The 18445-nt window shown below is 33.8% G+C and overlaps 1 protein-coding gene across 3 annotated transcripts in view; it reads left to right on the forward strand.

Moving 5' to 3' along the window:
* The window catches only part of LOC136028222 (uncharacterized), a 208269-nt gene that overhangs the window by 163934 nt on the left and 25890 nt on the right, over positions 1–18445 (forward strand). For all 3 annotated transcript variants that reach the window (XM_065705943.1, XM_065705944.1, XM_065705945.1), the window contains exon 3: positions 11397–11693. In XM_065705943.1, coding sequence (XP_065562015.1) covers positions 11397–11693 — 297 coding nt within the window. The remainder of the gene's footprint in view (positions 1–11396; positions 11694–18445) is intronic.

Below are 18445 nucleotides of genomic sequence, written 5' to 3' on the forward strand. Positions count from 1 at the left end.
TTTCAACTATTTATTCTACGGCCTTTGTGATTCAGGGGTCATTCTTAAAGATTTGGGATAAAATTTAAGCTTTAGTGTATAGAGCCCCCTCGGTATTGACGAGGGGGTAAACTCCCTCATATACGTAATAAAAATACACAAATATAGAAGTTAGTTACGTAAGTTAATTCGTAAGGTACGTATGTTTATTACTAACAAAAACGTTCGTACAAAAAAAATAAAAAAATCTGGTTGCATTTTCAAATATCAAAATCGTCTGATCAAAACAATGAGAAAGCCATTTAGCAAAAAAAAAAAAAAAAAATAATATACAAATTTTATTTTAATTATTCGTGTGCGGTGAGCCAAAATCTAAACATGTTTAATTCAAATACGTCCAGAAATGAAATATAAAAAAAAAGTTTTTTTAACTGCAAGTAAGGAGCGACATTAAAACTTAAAACGAACAGAAATTATTCCGTATATGAAAGGTGTTGTCCCCTCCGCAACGCCTCGCTCTTTACGCTAAAGTTTTTTTTATTGTTTTAAAAAGTAGAACTGTGACAGAGTAAAACTTTAGCGTAAACAGCGGGGCGTTAAGGAGGGGACAATCCCTTTCATATACGGAATAATTTTTGTTTGTTTTAAGTTTTAATGGCTCAATAGTAACCGAAAATCTAAAAAACGGAATTTTAATACCAATAGCTATATCAAAAGGAATGCATTTTTATGCTGATTTTAAATATATAAGTTTGATCAAGTTTAGTATTACCCATAAAAAGTTACGAGCCTGAGAAAATTTGCCTTATTTTAGAATAGGGGGAAACACCCCCAAAATTCACTAAAAAAAATTACACCATCAAATTCAGGGTATCAGAGAACCCTACTGTAGAAGTTTCAAGCTCCTATCTGCAAAAATGTTTAATTTTGTATTTTTTGCCAGAAGACAGATCACGGATGCGTGTTTATTTGTTTTTTTCGTGTTTTTTTCCCAGGGGTGATTGTATCGACCAAGTGGTCTACAATGTCTTGAGAGGGCTTATTCTAACGGAAATCAAAAGTTCTAGTGCGCCTTTTAAGTGAAACAAATTGGAGGGTACCTAGGCCCCCTCCCACGCTCATTTTTCCCAAAGTCACTGGATCAAAATTCTGAGACATCCATTTTATTCAGCATAGTCGAAAAAACTAATAATTATGTCTTTCGGGAAGACTCAGGCACGTACGCAGGAATTTTTTTCGGGGGGGGGGGGCCCAAAACCTTCGAAACAGCAGATACAAAGTAGCACTTTTTTTTATTTAGTAATGCAAAAAGTACGTATATTGGAAAATACAGATCAACTTTAATCTGTAGTATTGTAGCGGATTTAGAACCAGTGATTAATCTATTATATCCCACTGAAAGGGAAATGTTAGGGTTAACAGTGCAATATGGGTGCTGTGGGGGGTAGTTCTTCTATTGCAAAAACTTGGATTTTAATGAAAAATGATAGTTTCCAAAATTGATCCATTAAAAGCTGTACTTTATCCTGAAAAGGGGGGATAAACGCCCTAATATCAAGGATAATTCTATTTTGCTGTGGAAAGCAAATTCTCTTTACAAAAAAAAAAAATAACAATACAATTGCTAATTACTTCAAAGAGGGTAAAAAGTTAGACAGAAAATGGGTTGATAATTGGGCAGTGACTTGACCGGATAATTGCATGCTGTAAAATCTCCCCCCCCCAAAAGGCTTCACACATGTATCTAGATTCTTAATAAATGTCCTACTTTTGTCAGACATCCCAAGAAACCATGGGGAAATTAAACATTTCACAAAATTTGGGGGGGGGGAGAGTGGGCCGGGCCCGAAGGCCCTCTCCCCTGCGTATGTGCCAGGGAAGACTTAATCCCCCACAGTCTCCGGGGGAGGGGCTGCAAGCTACAAACTTTGACCATTGTTTATATCTAGTAAGGGTTATTGGGAAGTCTATAGACGTTTCCAGGAGGACTTTTTCGTGTTGAGGGGGGGGGGGGGATCGGAGGAGGCAGTTACGTGGGGGGATTTGTCCATGGAGGAATTTATTATGAGGGAAGAGAATTTCCATGAAGGGGCTGCAGGATTTTCTAGCATTATTAAAAAAAAATGAGAAAAAAAAATTTCAGCTGGCAGTAAGGAGCATCATTAAAACCTAAAAAGTACAGAAATTATTACGTAAATAAAGGGTTTCATCTCCTCCACAATACCTCGCTCTTTACACTAAAGTATTTTTAGTAATTTCAACTATTTATTCTACGGCCTTTGTCATTCAGGGGGTCATTCTTAAAGAATTGGGACAAAATTCAAGCTTTAGTATAAAGAGGGAGGTATTGACGAGGGGGCGAACCGCCTCATATACATAATAGAAATATACAAATATAGAAGTTCGTTACGTATATTTATTACTAATAAAAATGTTCCTAAAAAAAATTAAAAGTTCTAGTTGCCTTTTTAAGTAACCAAAAATTGGAAGGCAACTAGGCCTCCTCCCCCCACCCCTTTTTTTTTATCAAAATCGTCCGGTTAAAACTATGAGAAAGCCATTTAGCCGAAAAAAATTAATATGCAAATTCTATTTTAATTATTTATGTGCGGTGAGCCAAAATCAAAACATGCATTAATCCAAAAAGATTAAGAAATTAAATAAAAAAATAGTTTTTTAACTGCAAGTAAGGAGCGACATTAAAAATTAAAACAAATAGAAATTATTCCGTATATGAAAGGGGTTGTCCCTTCCTCAGCGCCCCACTCTTTATAAAGCTTGACTCTTCTTCAAAACTCTACTTTTTAAAACAATTAAAAACCTTAGCGTAAAGAACGGGGCGTTGAGGAGGGGACAACTCGTTTCATATACGGAATAATTTCTATTCGTTTTAAGTTTTAATGTCGCACCTTACTTGCAGATAAAAAAAAGTCATCAAATACAGTGTAAACAGGTGTATTTCTTTTCAAGATCAACAAAAGTCCCTAATCTAAACCTTAACCCCAATATCAAACAGTTATATTCCTTTTTTGTATGTAGGTCTGTATTTGCATGTAGGCTAGGGTGATGGACATACTTTTTCTTACATTTTTGTTCAGTTAAGTAAATAAACTTTAATGATTATTTGGATAGTTTATTGATTTGGATTATTGACGTGGATGATTATTTGGCCAACTTAAGCAAAATTTCAGCAGGGTAATGCAGATTGATGATTGCTTTTAGATAGAGGTTGATAAGGCGTCCAGTATTACGTATTTTATTCCATTTAGCTGAAAGAACTCTGACGACAGCATTATATACTAAATATGTTGTTTATTCTTTTGATGATATTGAATAGTCTTAGCCCTTTTAAAATTTGATAGGTCAAAATGGGCTTACTTGTCATAAAGACTTGATTCATATTCCCAAAATGGTGTATCACAAAATGTTGTAATAATGGAACCAAATGGTATGTTACCTATTTTTTCCGTATTTTGATTTATTTTAAACTTAGCATTCCTACCTTACTACACACCCGAATATGTAATTATCTTCAAACATTTTTTGCAGATAATCTGCAGACTTCTGCACAAAGTCTAGGGCCACATCTGGCTCAGTACGAGGGAAAAGTGGAGCAAATTTGCCAGATATGGCCTTTGACTATTTCGAAAAATCTGTTTTTTTTTCAGTTAACTTTATTTGGCATTACAAACCAAATGTTGATGAGAAATCAGTAGAAAAAAAATAAAATAAAAACATCATAAAATTAGCCAACTTTTGCTAAAACTAAAATGCAGTTAAAATTAAAAAGTCATCAATCCTTGATTCATTATGCCAAAAATAGCATATTAATGAAACATACATATTTACTCTTGGTAGTTAATCAGATGCAGCGCTATAGCGTTGCCCATAGTAAAGGCCATAAGGCTTCAATATCTTATTATTTATTTTTCTTTTCCAGAGGCACTTCATATGGTCGTTTAAACTTCGGAGGGGGCTTTTCAATTGGAAATTGGAAGTTCTTGTGCCCTTTTTAAGATTGATTGGAGGGCAACTAGCTCTCCCACCCTTTTTCCCCAAATTCTTCGAATAAAAATTTTAAGATGGCCAGTTTGCTAAAAACAAGTTGAAAGATCAAATAACAGTACCTACGGGAATCGACACATACCCCAAGAAGCCGGTGGTGGTTGCTGTAAGTTATGCCCCGAAAGCATACAAAGTTCTTATGAACGCGTTTTTAAAATAGTTCACACATCAGATAAGGCCACCCCCCCTCTCACCATCGATAAAAACTTATTAATGATATTTTATTCCAAAACCTAAGGGAGCTGACTCATGGCCCTCCCTCTGTGGCTCAGCCATCCAAAAGAAAACTATCAACGATATTTTATTCAAAAAATTATGAGAGCTGACCCCTCGCCCTCCTTGGCCCGACCCCCCTACAAATAAAAACAACTTAATTACGATATTTTATTCCAAAACTTAAGGGAACTGACTCCTGTCCCATCCTCCATGACTCGATCCCTTCCCCGTCCCCCCAAGAAACTTATCAGTGATAGTTTATCCTGAAACGTAAGGAAGCTGGCCCCTGTTCCTCCTTGCCCCCTCAAAAAACAACTTGTTAACAATATTTTATTCCAAAGATTATAGGAGTTGAATCTTAGCCTTCCTTGGTCTGACTCCCTCCAAAAAAAAAACCTAATTCATTAACGATAATTTATTCAAAAACTTACGGAACTTGACCCTTGGTCCTCCATGAACCCACCCCCTCCCCCCCAAAAAATCAAACAACAACTTATCAATGATATTTTATTCTAAAACTTAGGGGATTTGATCCCTGATCCTCCACGGCCCGACCCTCTCCCTCCGCCAAAAAAATTTTTTAACGATGTATTGCTCCAAAACATATCATGAAAAGAGAAATCACCAATGCAACAGCACAAACGCATAAAAAAAAAAAAGAGACAGAAGGAGCTGACCCCTGGCCTTCGAGGACCCGACTTTGGAATAATGGTAGAATGCACCAAAATTTCATGTTTTTCATTGTTTTTGTTTGTAATGCTTTCTCTGTGGCTACTCAGTTACGCATATGAGCGAGGGGGATTTTTCAGGGGGATTTATCCGCGGGACTTTTCCGGGGGGATTCGCATAGGGAATTTTTCACATTGCTGGGATTTGACGCGGGGGATTTTATTGAAAAAAATTTCCGGGGGGACTTTTTGGGGGAAATACGTCTAGCACCACTAGATAGTTTGGAAGATTTTTTATTGCACAGGCGCTATAACTATTAAAAAAGATCTATGTGTGTCTTGAACAGTCTTTGAAAGAATTAATCAAATCAAACTGAATATTCGGTATATAGTAATAATAATTGCTAAAAGGTAATCAGTTCAATATTTTGTTATTCTCTCATACAACAGACATACGAGGTTAAAATATTTGCTTTGCACTAAATGATAAATTAGTTTTGGTCAAATAATGGTCATATTCTAATAATGTGTCATATACTAATAAAACTAACCAATAATGGTTAGTTTTGGTTGGAATAATGGTCAAATCCAAGTGATCCTCTCCTTTTAAGTCACAACGAAATTATTCAAAGAATCACAGTTGCCAACACCTCTGTTATATTAATCGAATTTCTTTTTCTTGTTTCATTCAATAATTGTAAATTGTCTGATTTCGTCAATTTTTAATATGCAAGATTGGTTGATCATGACCAAGGGTATTAACCTTTTATACAATGTACAACGTCCCTGAAATACCATCATGTATATTCAAATATTTATATATTTAAATATGTAAAGAATTATTTTGGAATAGGGAATTTCGAAAAACTTAAAACTTTGGCAATCAAAAACGAAAAGAAATTGATTAAAAAAACTTTCCAAAAAATAAGTTTTTCAAAGAAAAGTAAAGGCCATATTAGACTTAAAATCAGAAGAAATAAAAAACCTACAGTAATTCAAATTGTAAAAGAAGTTACTATTACAGAATTAATGAAACCTAAAACAAACAACCTTAGAAAAAACATACAATAGGTACCAATATAAATGAATAAATAAATATTAATTAAGTTAATAATATTTTCGTTTTTAACTTATTACAACATTGAAAATGAAAATAAAAATTACAGTGAAATAAAATCATGAGTTGATGATCTTTCGACAATTAATATCACTATATATCATGCATTCAGTTTGGTTTTATTTGTTCTTTCCTAGACTGTTCAAGACACATATAGTTTCACAACAAACAAGAGTTTGGCTACTTCCCCATTCCCTGACTGTAAAAGCCAAAAGCCTACTGCGTTATTGGCGCTTCACTGAAAACGAATTATATTACAAATATTTTCTTTTCCAGTTGTTACGTCATTGAAAATGAAAATAAAAATTACAGTGAAATAAAATCTTGAGTTGATGATCTTTCGACAATTAATATCACTATATATCAAGTATTCAGTTTAATCTTATTATTTCTTTCCTAGACTGTCCTAGACTGTTTCCTAGATAGTTTTCAGTAAAGCGCCAGTGACGCGGTAAATTTTAGACTTTTACAGTTAGGAAAGGAGGCAGTACCCAAACTCTTATTTGTAGTGATTTTTGTTCGTTTTAAGCTTGATTAGCATATTCAATTTAAGTTTCACTCGTTTTAAGATTTGTTAATACAATTATATTAGTACCTGTTGTATGTTTTTTCGCTATGATTGTTTATTTAATTTCTGTTTGTTTTGGGTTTCATTTATACTCCAATAGTAAAAGGTTTTTGTTCGCTTAAAGCTTGATTTGTATATCAGTTTAAGCTTTCCTGTAGTTCGGATTTATTCATTCATTTATATTAGTACCTATTGTATGTTTTTTCTATGATTGTTTATTTAATTTCTGTTCGTTTTTTTTATTCTATAATAGTAATTTTTGGTCGTTTTGAGTTTGAATTATTGGAAGCTTTTATTTTTTCTTATTCTAACTTTAATATGGCATTTACTTTTCTTTTAAAAACTTATTTTTTGGTAAGTTTTTTTTTAATAATTATAGTTTTAGATGAGTGTTTGTAAGTGTTGAAAGGTTTGGACGATTTCTCAGGCTAGCAATGGAGGATATAAATAGGTTTTTGTAATTTGTGCACTGCTTTTAATTATTTAGTGTGGTTTTATTTAGCATTATTAATAAACACAATAAGTTATAATTGAAAACCAAAACTAGGATACCATTGCTCTCTTGAACCCCCCTCCCTCTAAAGATAAAACAGAACAACACGTGTCCTTGACTATCTTTCTCTACATAGAAGTGTTGTGTCTCGTTCTACATAGGATCACTCATCAATCCTTTACCGGATGATGATGCTAAATGGTCAAATGTAAGTCATTGAAATTGGGCGACTACGCTGAATCCACGACTACTGCTGACACCATTACTGCTACTCTTCAATGACTATGCCTGGCTTGAGTCCTACTGTTGCTGCTGCAGCCTCTACTACTCCTTCCACAACTAAATCTACAACTATGCATCATGCTACCGTTCCTTATGCTTTGGGTATTATTACCATACCTGCTTATACGCCTACTATAATCAATTGTTGTAGTGTGTGTGTCAGGACTTCTGCTACCACTACTAATACTCCTAGTCATAATATCCATGTTCATGCTAGAACTTCTAGCTACTACTCCTACCATGGCAACTGCCACGATTGTTATTACTCATACTACGACTGCCACCAATACTTCAACGATAATCTTAAATGCTATTACACAAAGACTATAGCTAGTAGTACTCCTAACTTTACAATTCCAACAATGGCTATCAATTCTCCTTCTCCTTCCACAATTATTCCAACCAGGGATGCCTCTAATACAACTTAGTTGTTACAACTTCGTGTGTGACTATTTTTATTTATGTTTTTAGCTCTACTACATCAACCACTACTGCTGCCACAATAGCACCTATTACTCCAATTATTACTCTTACCCCAAAAATTCCTAACAGGACTACTAATACTGCAAGAGACAGATCCAGGATTTTCCTTGGGGGGGACACATAATAGGTTGCTTCGATACACTTACGAGCAAAGAAATACCCGCAATTTAAAGGGAACCTCGACAATTATGTATCGTAGGTAGGTAGTGGAAATGATCATAATTTTAATACAAAATCTGGTGAGGGTTAAAGTTCTAATAAATCTGTGAAAACTGAAATGGTATGAAAAATATTGATACAAAAATTACCAAGTAATAAAAACCACCCCGCCAAAATAAAAAAAAATAAAAAGCTGATCACCATCTATAAAAAAATATGACATTTAATATGTTCGGCATTTGTACTTCTGACCACTATATTTTTGGCTTTGCACTTCTGACCACTATAGCTAGTAAGTTAAGCTTTTATTGTAAAAAAAAAATTGGCCTTGAACCAGCTTTTGGGGTCATGCACTCTTTGTGACAATTTGTATAGGTCAAACCATTTAGCATGTCGCCTAACTTTTGTGGCATCGTTTAGTAACTATAATAGTAATGAAGAGTAGGAAATGAGGATAAAGATACAACTCGTATATTCGTAAAAGATATATTAAAAATTAAATACTAGTCCTTTTAGGAGTGTAACAAGAAAAACAGAACGAAGAGATAGAAATCCATAGAAGAAATTTAAAACGAGGATTTTAAGCGTAGGCAATAAAGCATTAACTAATCACTGTTTTTTTTTTTTAATAGTGTCTTAATAAACAGTGTCAACTTTGACGAAATACCAAAAATTTACCAATCAAAATCTTATTTTTCTTAACAACGTAGCGTATCTTTCTGCTTTTTAAAGTTCGATATATTTCGCTTAAATTACAGAATTCACAATTTTATAAGAAAAAGTCTATTTCTCTATTTCCACTCCCGCCATATCTATTTATTACACGGTCGATGTCTACCTTAATATTTCGGTGAATGTTCGTAATGGCTAGGCCTGTGAGTACTGTGAGTTTAGGGCTCCTCATTAGTATCTCCTCTTCTGTTCATCCTAAAATATTTTGAATAAAGACCAACATGGTCAGAAAAAAATGAACTCTAATAAAGATGCATGTAGGTATGTGCTTCAAACTAAGTATATGAGTCGAAATACTCCTTAAAAAACTAATATTTAGGTGTTTGTTATCTTTGTATTTGATAGGTATAGATTGGTGATCTAAATTCTCAGGGTTTTAAGCTGTGGAGATTTCTAATTATGTTTTTTAACCTTCAGATTTTCAAATATTCAATTCAAACGTTTGAATCTTGATATGTCTGTTGAGCACAAAAATAAAAATTTGAAATTTGACTCAGATTTTGTAATTTAGCTAGTAATCAGAATTTAGTAAGAGAACTGTCCCGTATAAATTTTGATTTATAAACAACTAATCGTGGAAATATGACTGAATGTTATATATAAAAAAAGTATAAGAATCCTCAGTGGTATATATATATATATATATATATATATATATATATATATATATATATATATATATATATATAGCAGGTTAGACATTTTAATGGACAAATATATGCATCCTCTATTCAAAAACATAAATATATCTTTTGACTGGTCGGTATTGAGGAGGTGATAAGAAAATTGAAATAATATTGTAATTGGATTCTCTTTCCGTGGTTAACTCAAGTTGTGTTAATTTTCATTTTTTATTAACATTTTATTAGTAAATTATTGAAAAATAATCGATGCCATTCCACTGATTCAAACTGAGAATTCAGAGACACATCTATACCAGCTAGATAAATAAAAAAACTACACATAATTATTTGCCTTCTTTTATAAAATTTTTTCGTAAATCATTTCTTCTTAAATGATTACTCCGACCTTTGAAATAGTGTATCGACTCATATATTTAGTTTTAAGTATATACTTATACGAGCCTTTATTAAAGTTCTAAAGAGTTTGGCTTTTATTTTATTGTTTTAGGATGAATAGGAGGTGATATGTCATATAATGCAGAGCTTTAATTAGTTAAAAGTAGACAGTAAAGTGGCCACCATTTGCTCACCAAAATCCAAAACTTAAATTAATAATTTTCGCAATTCTCATACATCTACTTTCTATTATATATTCCCCCCCCCAACAAAAAAACAACAACGTTGGAAAAACCACCCCGCTTCACAAAAAAAAGCAAAACCAAAAAACCAAAACAGACAGCCAAAAAAGAGTAATGATAACAATTTCTTCGCCTCAGTGCCATAGCAAGGCTCAAAAACAGATTTTTGACAGTAAAAAGAATAAAATATTTTGCTTTTCAGTCCCGTTGTGACAGCACAATTCTGAAAGGTCATTTCGACAGCCTAAAGAAGTTAGGATTTTAAATTGCCACTCCTTGTTATTACGAAATGAAGTTTTTCGCCTCCCAGTTGGCTTTTGTGGTAATACGGACAGATTCCCCTGATAAACCTAAATTTAATTAAATACTTTTTGGCGGTGTGCGTCATAAGTAAAATCTAACAGAGACAACAAAAAGTAACTAAAACCTTGTTTCAAACTTGTTTGCAAAAAGAAACAGTCTTAATAATTAAAAACTTATTAAAAACTCAACTGTTAGGAACCAATTACAAAACAAATAGGTTTCGTCCCAACCCAAACCAGAGCAAGCCGTCCCAACCACAAATCCACCACTGCGTCAGGGGGGCACGTGCCCCCTGGATTCGCCACTGACCAACGCCACTACTCCTATTGCTCCCACGGCTACTCCTAGTGCAGCTATTACTGCTGCTACCTCCACTACTCCTGCCACAACTACTGCTACTAACCCGGTGACAACTCCTCATACTGCGTCTTATGCTACCGCAACTTTTAATACTCTTACAAAGATAAGTCGTTGGAAAAATCCGTACTACCACATTTGCTTCTAGCAAAACTTCTATTCCTGCAAAAAAAAACAACCTTACTCTATGTCGTAGCAGTACTCCCAAATGCTTTAACCCAAACATGCTGACTTACTTTCAAAGCAAGGGAGGTTAGGCAGTAAAACCCTTCCACCCTTCATAGTCGTCTGAAGGACCTCTCATGAGATTTGTACGTAAAATACAGTCTTTCAAGCTTCAGGCACCCTTCTTCTCCATCCAAAAAAAGATCAACTGACCTCTCAGTCCCCCTGTTTAATTGATGCGATACTGTTTAGTACTGTATACAAATTAATGGAGTATTAAATTGAAAAATTCTGTCAAATTTCAGATGAAAATAATTGTCTATATAGCAGTTTTTGTGCATTGACCACACGCACAAAAACTTGCATTTTTTTTCATTTTTTTAGCTTAAAGTTGAATTTTTGTGCATGGACCACGTTATCTTGAACTGATGTCGATTAGAGGGCAGGATTAAAAAACAGACCGACCTGCATCAGGTGAATTATTGGCACCCTGCTTATTTCAATTTTTTCAGTTTTTTTACACTAGATCAGTGTACTTCTTTTTCTAGGTGCCGCGACTGGTTTCGCCTGATGAACCGCGAAGAAATGTTAGGAGCCCCGCTTGACAAGCTGAGGAAATCCAAATTCATATGTCAGATACACTTCGAGAAAAGATATATATTAGATAGTATCAAGAGAAAAATTCTAGCTTTTAATGCTGTTCCAACGCTTAAACCTTATTCAGAAATCAATGATGAGCCCAGAAGTCTAAAAGCCAAGGACTACACAAGTGCAAGTTCGACAAGCTTTCTCGCTTGTGGACTTGTGGGAACGTATAGGTCTGAATTTAAAATCAAGTCAGAGAGGTGAGTTATTTCATTCAGCCAGGGAAATGGAAAAGATACATTATAATTGCATAAGAGGACTTTAGGGCAATAATACTAGACCTACATTCTACAAGGTTCCTTTTTCCTTTTTTTGTTCCCTTTTCAAGAATAAATTCCAACTAAATGATAATGGTATTTATGAAAAAAGAGCAAACACTGGCCAAAGAGTATGGACAACTTATAAGAATGGAAACTAGCCCTAATGTCGAAAAAACATAACAAACACTAGCTATAAATTTATTTTCTTTTGATATTGTTTTATTATAATAATAGTAAAATTAGTCTGATTGGTGTAACTAAAAGAATTATAGTAGTAAATATTGTCTGGTCTCAGTTTGTGAACAAAATACAAATTGAAAGTTGGAAAGAAATGCCAATGGGACTCACTTCATTGGAAATTAAAAGTTTTAGGGCTCTTTCTAATGTAGTAATTAACCGAAGGGCAACCAGCCCCCGACCTATGCCTTTTTTTTAGCTACCATCACTCCCATGATATCTAATCAAAATTTGAGATATCTATTTTATTCAAATATACCTAAAATCAAATTACTATGCCTCCAGGCAGGGACGTCGTTGAGGAGGGGCAGTTGCCCCCCGTCAATAATTTGGAAAAAACTATAATTTATTAGGTAGCTTTAAAACTGTTTAAAAGCTCGTTTTAAGGGTCAAATTTGCTCTTTACTTTGGCAGATAATTTTCTAAGCAATTTAATCCTTGTTAGTTTAACATAAGGAAAACGAGAAAAATAGGGGCCCACTACACTTCATAACATGTTCCACATTAATTTTTTCCAAATATATTGCCTTCGAAACCTTATCTTTAAATAAAAATGTGAGTCTACGCAGACACCAAGGATAAAAAAACAAGAATGTTGATTTATTAGTTAAAACTAATACTGTTTTTTACTGTTTTAAAAAGAAGAATTGAGAGAAAGAGTCAAACTTTAGCGTAAAGAACGGGGCACTGATGAGGAAGCAGCCTCTTTCATATACGAAGTAATTTCTGTGCGTTTAAAGTTTTAATGTCGCTCCTTACTTTCAGTTAAAAAAAATAGTTTTTTTTTATTTAATTAAATACCATAAAGCATTAAACATACAGGTGTGGAATAGCAAGAAACAAGAAAGCTGGAAAATAGCCTGACAACCAGAAAAATATGACAGAAAAAAATGCTAATCTGTTCTTAGTGCTATGAGTTCTCTATATACACCACAAATAATTTTATTCTATCTATTAAATAGTAAAAAAAGGAAATAATATGAATAAATAAATATAAAAATAAGTAATCCTTCTTTGACGATTCAACCTTGAGTGGTTCCAGAACCATATGCCTATACGCCTCGAACCCCTAAGTGGCAAGGGGCTGGGGTCCGGGGCGTAATTTTTTCCAAAAACAGTGTATGGAACATTTCAATATTCACAAAAAAATCAACAAAAATAGTGAATTATCTGAAAAATAATCATATATAAGGCAGAAAACCATAATTGAAATAAAAATGCCTGATTAAGGAACTGAACCCTTGCCCTTCTGATTTAAGGTCTAAAGCGCTAGTAACTGAACTACGGCGGCTGATGATCGAATTCAATATCAAAGACTATAGTCTTTCAATCTCAAAGACAATGTCCCAAGACTGTGGAGAGCAATGCCATCACCAAAAGCATAGTTATTGAACCTTATTCAGCAAATATATTTGTAATTGGCTATTATAAAACATTGAGTTTATAAAAGCTTCTATTACAAAGAGTGAAAGCATTAAAAAATATTTAGCGAAGCTTAACTTTTGCGAACCGGAGGAGGGGAGAGGGTGCGTCAAGGAATAGTCATTTGGAATTTTGAGATTCAATTATTTATTCTTCTATAAATTTCTTCCTCTTAAGAACATTCGATATTTTAAAAATCATTTTGCGAGCCCCAACGTCGGCTGACCGTGTTAGAGAGTTCATAGTGAATTCTCCCAACGGACTAATGAGACCTACTAAGGAGGCTGGGAAGGGGAGTGAGTAAATCTCCAGCTTTTGGTTTTGGACGACAACTGTTACAATGGTACCGTTTTATACTTCCAAGCTTTTCCGCTTAAGATATGGCACCAAAAGTGCCGTTTTTAGTGCTATATGACATTTACGGATGGTAGAACTGATAAAAAGCTCGAAGAAATGAACAATAGCTTTCAAATGAGCCATCAAATATCTCTGTAAGAAGTTCTGGATGCCCACTAGCCCCAGCTTTTACACTTGAGACATGGCACCAATAGTGCCATTTTTAGTGCCATTTGGCACTTGCAGATGGAAATTGCTACTAGGGCTACAGCTACTCGCGACTGTAACTAATTATGATGGCAACTTTGAACATTTGCAACGTCGACTGTGATTAATTGCGACTGCTTGTGACTGCAACTACTTGCATCTGCGACTTCTATCTTGAGACTGCTACTACTTGAAAGTGTTACAACTTTTGATTATGAATAAATGCAACTGCGACTAACTGCGACTATGACTGCTTTTGACTGCGACTAAATATGACTGTGCCTGCTACTACTTGTGATTGCGACAAATTGTGACTGTGACTGCAACTACTTCTGATGACGACTACTTGTAACTGTGATCGCGACTACTTGCGCCTGCGATTGCTTGTGACCGTATATGTGGCAATTTGTGACTGCGACTACTTCCAATTAATACTACTGCAAGTTGGATCACGATTATGACTGCTACTACTACTACTACTATTATTATATACTATACTACTAATACTACTACTACTACCACTGCTATTGCTGCTACTACTTCTCTTACTACTACTGCTACTACTAATTTTGCTATTGCTAATACTATAAGACTAATGCTACTATTCCTAAACTACTACTACTATTGAGCTAAATTCAAAGAGTTTAAGTGCATCCAGGTTGTCAATAGGAATATTTCAAGAGATAATAAATCAAAAGATAAAATGCGCGTTGAGTTTATCAGAATGGGATGTGCAATATCTCAGGAATGGCTGAGAGTATTAAGATGAAAATACCCAGGAACGGCTACGCGTATTAAGTTGAAAATTTAAGGTAATTTTTAGGAGAATAAAGAACTAAATCAAAAGACACTATGTTCACCCAGGTTGTCAAAGTAGCCAATCTATAACATTTCAGGAATACTTAAGAGCATTAAGTTGAATTATTTGGGAATGTTAAAATAAATCAGAAAACGCTATATACATCTAGGTGGTCAAGACAGCGGATTTGAAATGTCTCAATAACGGCTAAGGTTGTAAGTTTTAAGTTTTAGGGAATGTTGAGTGGGGTTTTGACCTCAATCAAAGGATATCATGTACTTCCAAGTTGTCAGAATGAAACCTTTTCCACACCACATCAAATAAATACTCACGTCAAAATGATCAGTAAAACAGTTTAAAGAGTGAGAAATTACTGTTCGAAAGCTCAATTTGAGAACCATCCTGCACTACCATTTCAAGTTAAAAGAAAAAAAATATACAATAATTATTTTGAATACAATCATAGGCAGCGTTCAGATCACCTTATGCAACTTAAAAATTTTAAATAGAATATTCAGTTTTGATTCTTAAGCCAAAAGCCTGAAATCTGGCGAAAAGTTCAGAATATTAACCCGTAATAATACTCTGACAATCAAAAGCGAAAAAAAAATCATAGTGTACAGTTCATTTTCGGATACAGAAGCGTTCGTGTCTTTTTTTTTGCTTTTACTGGAACTAAACGTATTAAATATAATAAATATCAGGATCTTAAATTCTAAAAAAAATGAAAATCGGATCTTTCGTTACGAAATCAAAATTTCCGGTACTATTTCCCAAAAATGTACGAGATGCAAAATTTTTGCTTCGGTTATTTTAGAGATAATATAAAATTCTATAAGCATGCAACATTATTTGATTTTTGAAGTTCAGAAAAACTGAGGCAAATTGGGAGTTCACAAAATTAAAACTTCAAAAAGTAAGTCATAGAACGAATTTTCTTAAGGAAAACCAATATAAGTTCCAGTTCATACCAGATCAAGATCTATGGATACGCTTTTGAAAAAATACTACCTTGTCTAGAAGAAAAAGTCGCGTCAAGGGTGTCAAGGAAATCAATGCGGGATGACAACCTTGGAAATTGTTTCTTAGTGTAAAGTTGATATTCTGATAAAGAAGAATGCATGTCTTCTTGATTACTTTTCATGGAATAAAGCGTTTAAGATATAAAAAACATCAAAATAGAAAATTCTAAAAAGGAAAATAAAAAGATCAGAACTTGTGTTTAGAAATTAAGATTTCCAGCATTATTCCCAAAAATTTATGAGTACAGAAAATTTTTGTTACGTTGACAAGGCGATAATGAAAAATTATATCAGTCTTCAAAGTTATTTTATTTAAAAAAAATTTAGTCTAAGCTTCGACGCTAGGATATTTTACTTAGGCAAAGTTGAGAAGATTTGCAGAATCAAAACTTTGACATAGAAAGTCGCAGAAAATTTTAATTATGGGAAACCCATGCAAGCTCCGAATCTTTGAAATTAAAATCTGCCTTTCTGTATTGACAAATAAATTCTGCCATGCTTAGAACAATAGTTACCTCTAAGATGTCAAGGAAATTGATGTGCGACGGCAACCTAATATATTATTTTTTAGCACATAGTTCATTTTTGTATATAGAAAAGTGCGTGTCTTCATTTGCAATTTTAATGGCATTAAATGCTTTAAAATGCAACACATTACAAAATCGATTTTTTTAACTCACATAAAATAGGAATTTCTGTTTTGAAATAAGGATTCACAATATAATGTTTCAAAAATTCATGAGATGTGGAAATTTTGCTTCGAATTTCGAACAGATCTTATGGAGCTTTAGTTTTCAAAGTTTTTGGATTTTTATAAATTTAGCTTCGATGCTAGGATATTTTACTTGAACATTATGTAGAGGATTCACAAAATAAAAATTCAAAACAGAATAAGTCAAAGAAGGAATTAATTTGTGGGAAACCAATATTGGCTCGAGTTCTTAGACGATCTAGGTCTGTCTATTTTGGTTGGAAAGAAAAAAAATATTACAGGTCTAGAAAAAGGTTGCCTCTGGGACATCAAAGAGTTAGATGCGTCATGACAATTTGGGATATTGCTTCTGAGTAAACGAAGAATTTTTTAAATGAGAAAGTTCATGTCATCTTGCGTACTTTTTACAGATGAAAACGAAAGGGCATTAAATCAAAAATTTCAGAAAATAACCCGAAGTATAAGAATTTGGCATTTGAGATCGACTTTCCCAGAACAATTTCCAAAAAAATCTTGAAGAAACACGAGAATTCGTTCTCCGTTTCTCAAAGAGATAACAAAGAACGATAACAGAGAGATAATAGAGTTAAAAGAACAATTTTATGTTCTGCATGGGTACACCATAAAATTTTTCTGAAAAAGTTAACTTTCCCAGCTAGGATAGTTTTCTTATGGAACCATGTCCAGCCCGAGGATAAAACGGTTCTCATTTTATTGTTGGAAAACTACCGGAAATTTCACAAACTTATCTGGAACTTTTCTGTCTCGTTTGAGGATTCCTATGACCCAGGACAAATTTTCAGTTTGTATTTCGTACCAGTCTGGAGGTACGGACCGCTGATCACGTAAACAAACAAAAAGAATTCAGCTGTGGAAGCGGCAGGGTTGTTCACTGTAGCACAATTAGTTCCATATGCACGAGTGTAGGTGCGCTAATGCGGTGTAAAGACTCGAACTTCGTGATCTTATGATCATATTAAATACTTTATCTTTTTCAAGTATATTTGTTTACAGTGAAATGGACAAATAAAGGGTTTTAAGCCGTTTTTATCAATGTGTTACTAGACGATAATTTGATTAAAAGATATATCGATATTTTGAATTTCGATGTTCGATAATCGATATATCGATTTCCGTATTTGTGATCAGTTTTTTTTTGTTAAGAATTACTTTCAGTTTTGGCAAAATTCAACGATACAATTTTTAATTAAAGAGTATTTTGCACAATTTTATTTTTTCCGAATTTCGGATAAAATACAAAAAAATTTACTACATGGACAAATATTACGAAAAGCTTGATTTGGAATTGCTCGGGCTCAGGTTAAAGAAAAATAAGCTACTGGCTATTTTTGGCTAATCAAATCAGCAACATGTCAGTACTTTCCCAGAACAGAAATTATGAGGGGGAATAACCGTATATGAGGGGAATAACCCTTCCTCTATACCTTACTCTTCACGCCAATGTTTCTTTTTGTGTTGAATGAATGAATGACAGTATTTAAAGCCATTTTTCAGGCCGTATACATACATATACATACATATATAACAACAAACAAACTAAATTATGTAACAATCGACTTTCGAATAACAAGACCCTTCCGGACAAAATTTGCCACTGCTACTATATTTATTTTCGACGTCGACTTCAAAGTTCCAATAAGGGGCTCACGACCATCCAGCCCAAGAAAGCTCCCTCTTATTTTAACAATGTCCTTACTTTAATTAGACAGCTTTCATGTTTCAGGATTTCTTCTTAAATAATTGGGACAAAATCAGCGTCAAGAGCGAGGTATTGGAGAGGGAGATTTGCCTTTATATACGGGAAGATTTCTGTTTGTTCTAAATTTTAATGTTGCTCATTATTTTTAGTTGAAAAATTAGTTTTATATTTGATTTCTGATTGTTTTTAAGATGATGCCAGAAAATCCACCTTTTTGCTTAATGGAAAATTTCCCTC

Source organism: Artemia franciscana, chromosome 6 (assembly GCF_032884065.1).
Source record: "Artemia franciscana chromosome 6, ASM3288406v1, whole genome shotgun sequence".
NCBI lineage: Eukaryota > Metazoa > Arthropoda > Branchiopoda > Anostraca > Artemiidae > Artemia > Artemia franciscana.